At 18.3% G+C, this 4109-nt stretch overlaps 1 protein-coding gene across 1 annotated transcript; it reads left to right on the forward strand.

The window, feature by feature from the left end:
• Positions 1-3440: 3440 nt before the first annotated feature.
• PGO_002065 (variable surface protein) lies at positions 3441-4109 on the forward strand (the record flags this gene model as incomplete). The annotated part of the gene is made up of 2 exons (XM_028691062.1): positions 3441-3455; positions 3587-4109. Coding segments are annotated over 2 exons (538 nt in total), but the record flags the coding sequence as incomplete, so codon positions are not given.

The following is a 4109-nucleotide window of genomic DNA, read 5'->3' on the forward strand; positions in this document are numbered from 1 at the left end:
TATCCTCTATAATAGTATTTTTAACATTATTATAATCTTCCATATATTTGGGAAAAATATTTTTAAAATCAATCTAAAAAATAAGATTATTATGTATGAAAAAAATTAAATTAATAAGATAATGTAAAAATTATGTACATTATGTTTATATATCATGGAATTTCAAAAGTAGCAGATATAAACTATAGATATAATGTCAAATAAGAACGTATATCCTTGTCTACAGATATAGAATTACCCATATTACCAAATGATTATTAATTAATATAATGCAAAATTATTTATTTTATAATAATTTATAAACAATTACATGATAAACGTATCAAAACCAATGCTATGAAGAAATAATATAAGTTATTTTTTGTAAATGTTAAATTTTTACAATTTTTTGTAATAACGGTTCATATTAAGCATTTATTTATATTAAAGTATGGAGCTATTATGCACTGAATGGTGCAATTCTACACATAAATAATATGAAAAAAAGTTTTTAAATGACTTATGTAACAATATTAAAGCATAATCATTACTTAAGTATTATGTTGTATATATTTCATATATACAATATATTAGTTATACGACATAATAATTTATTTAAAATATGTACACTCATATTATCAATAATTTCTCCTGATATATTTAATATGCATTTTTTATTTGCTTTTAAATTTTGGAATTAATGCATATATTTATAAAATATAAAGCATTATTATAAAGAATATATACACTAATATGAGAATTTATTTAAAATTCCATAATATTATACTATGACATATTATTTAATATGTAAAAAAATGATTTATATGCTGCACTAGAAAAAAGGGAATTAAAACTTCCATGTTACTATTTATAATATCTGTTATGAATTCAACATTTTAAGGATTAGCTATAATTAGATATTTAAAATATTTAAAAAAATTCTTTTAATTATTAAAATGTTACTTTTAATTTTAAATATATTGGAATAAGAAGAATCTAAAATATATGTAGACTTTATAATGTCATAGATATATAGGTAAAAATTTAAAACGTATTATGGTAATGTATTACATGAAAATGTGCATGGTTATAAGTTTTGTAGAAGAAAATTCCATCAAATGTTTATGTAAAAATTATGAATAAATTAATACATTATTATAGTACAAATTACTCAATTATTGTAAAATAAATTTTTTAATTAAATTATGGAATTATATTACAAAAATATGTAAATAAACAATTTTTTCTTTTATTGAAAAGATTAATAAAAATTATATTAAGCACAACACCACATAGAGCGAAAAAAAGTGATAAATATTATATAATTTCTTGAAATACACATACAACATTCTGAAATGGTGTCATAGAAGAACTATATATTTAAATGAATCCTTATATTTTAATAGCATTGATTAAAAGTTGCTATAAGTTTCGTTAAAATATATATGGAGTTAAAAGAAACATATAAACACTTTTGACACTATTTATGTACATTTTCCTTTATATATAAAGATTATAAAGTATTTTCTGTTATTAACAACTATTATATAAATAAAAATAAATGTAAGTGTTATTCAAATATGTATATCTAAGAATATTTAGTTCAATATATATATAATAATAATATACGAAATCATGATAGATTATAAAAAAATATTTATAAATAAGAAGGCTTTAAAGAATATTACGATAATATATATAATTCAATAATAATTAATAAAAAAAGGAATTAAAAATTAATAGCATCAAATATTATATTGAAATATGCAAGAATCATTTATATAATTCATTAAGTTAATAATAAAAGTAATATTAAATAATTTATGATGAAATCAGGATATATTTATGAATACAAAACAATTTATAATTAAATTATAAAGCAAAATACAGGTATCAAAAGAGAAATGTTTGAACTTTTAACATTTAAACTAGAAGACTCAAAGCCAAGTTGTGAAATTTAAAAACTATATCATTATCAATGAACCATGAATGTAAAACCTGAACTCTAATAAATAATTATATGTCGTGTCAATATTTAATAATATGTTAATTTGTTGCTTCATTATGAAATCATTTATATCTAATAGTCATAATTATCATAAAATTTTGAAAATGCTACTATATGCTTCACTGTTATTATAAATATGGTGGGGAATACGGTAAATAATGCATGAAGGCTTAAAACTAAATTTATTTATAAAAAAATAAATATTATAAGATATACAGCATGAAAATAACACTTAAAAAAATTAAATGATTTTTAATCATTATGATATATGTATTATAAAAAATCAGGAAATGTTAGTGTGTCCTATAAAAATTACCCCTTTATTTTTATATAAAATATGAGAAAACCCATTTATTATAATATATTACTTTCTCATTAATGAACTAAATATTATAATGTATAATAATATATTTTTCTTGAAAGCATTTACATTTTATATGCATATATAGCGCAAATTCAGTTTTTTAATGATAAATTCAAGTGAAATGTTTAACAATTAATATATTAAAATAGGTATTTTCATAAATAACAAAATAATAAAATACTTTCTTCAAATAAATATATTAACTATTTTATTATTTCATAGATATAATGCGCGTGTTGTTCCTTTCATAAGGAATGTATACTTTTATAGTATTAAAAAATTGAATTCTAATTGAAATAACAAAAAATGAAAAAAAAATGTCAGTAAGAAAAAAATTTCATTGTATTAAATATTGTATAATTTATAACTTATGCTATAATTATTTTACTAAAAATTTATGATATTTATAATGTTGACAAAGAATATATTATATGAATGGTTATTGAATGCTTACAATATAGAATTGGTAATGATAATTTATGTATTACATATATGTATATATATAGGGTTATCTTAAGCCAAGAGGTATATTCATCGTTTATACAATGATTCAATATTTATTATATATAGTGTTATATAAAATGAAAATAGATTTATAATTATAAAATGCATTATTTCATAAAACAAGCTTAAAAAAAATATATATATTTATTATATGCTCTATTTTAAAGTTATATTTGAATAATTTATATTCCTAAAATTATTTTTAATAATCAGATAACATATATATTATTTAACAAGAAGGGAATTACTAAATTCTCAGCCTTAAATACTAACTGTATAACTTTTGTATTATGATTTAACAATAAATTTGATTTTTTTTCTTAAAAAATTTCTTACCTTTTATATTTTTAAGTTTAAATAACTATTACATTGTAATATTTTTTTTAAAATATAATTACAACATTTTAGAAAGCATATATATATGTTAAAATGAGTATATATACTTTTTATATGAAATATCTAGTTATTATAAAGATTAGGATATTATTTATTCATATTTTATGTATTAACTTTTAAAAATTGATATATTAACGTTTTTAAATATCATTATTTAATTAATTTGTAAACGCATATAATGATTTTATAATGGGGGTATGTAACGTATTTTAGAATTATTATAATGTAAAGTACAATGTTATAATAATTCTGTATATGTTTTTTCGCATATATTTTAATAATTTATTCAGAAAGAAATAATTTTTATCATAATATGATTATTTTCTTATTTTTAGGATGAGTCTACATACTTATTATTCCAAAGATGTGAAAAAATTATAGATGATGTAAATCAAGGAAAAGCATTGATTACTTACCAAGATAAGTGTAATAATATTGTTTCTCAATATTCAGATATTTTTAACTCCAATATTAAAGATATATGCTGTCAATCCTTGGCATATTTAAATAAAGTATATAATGAAGTAAAAGATGCTTCATTAGACACAGCAGGTTTTAAATACTTGTATTATTGGCTATATAAGTACAAGCTAAAATGGGGGAAAAAAAGCTCAGATATTAAAAACTTTTATGATGAATTAATAAATATATATAAAATAAATGTTATGAGTTACACAGTTGAAAAGGATTATCAAAGTGTTACTGTTGATGAATTTGAAAATCTCAAAAGTTCATATGATATGCATAACAGTTTTATTTTCATAAAAGAAAAATGTAAACCTAATGAAAATGAGAATTATTGCACTAAAATAAAAGAGATTATGGATAAATATAAAGAACAAAATATAATCGAGCATG

This window comes from Plasmodium gonderi (genome assembly GCF_002157705.1).
Source record: "Plasmodium gonderi DNA, contig: Pgo-contig_217, whole genome shotgun sequence".
NCBI lineage: Eukaryota > Apicomplexa > Aconoidasida > Haemosporida > Plasmodiidae > Plasmodium > Plasmodium gonderi.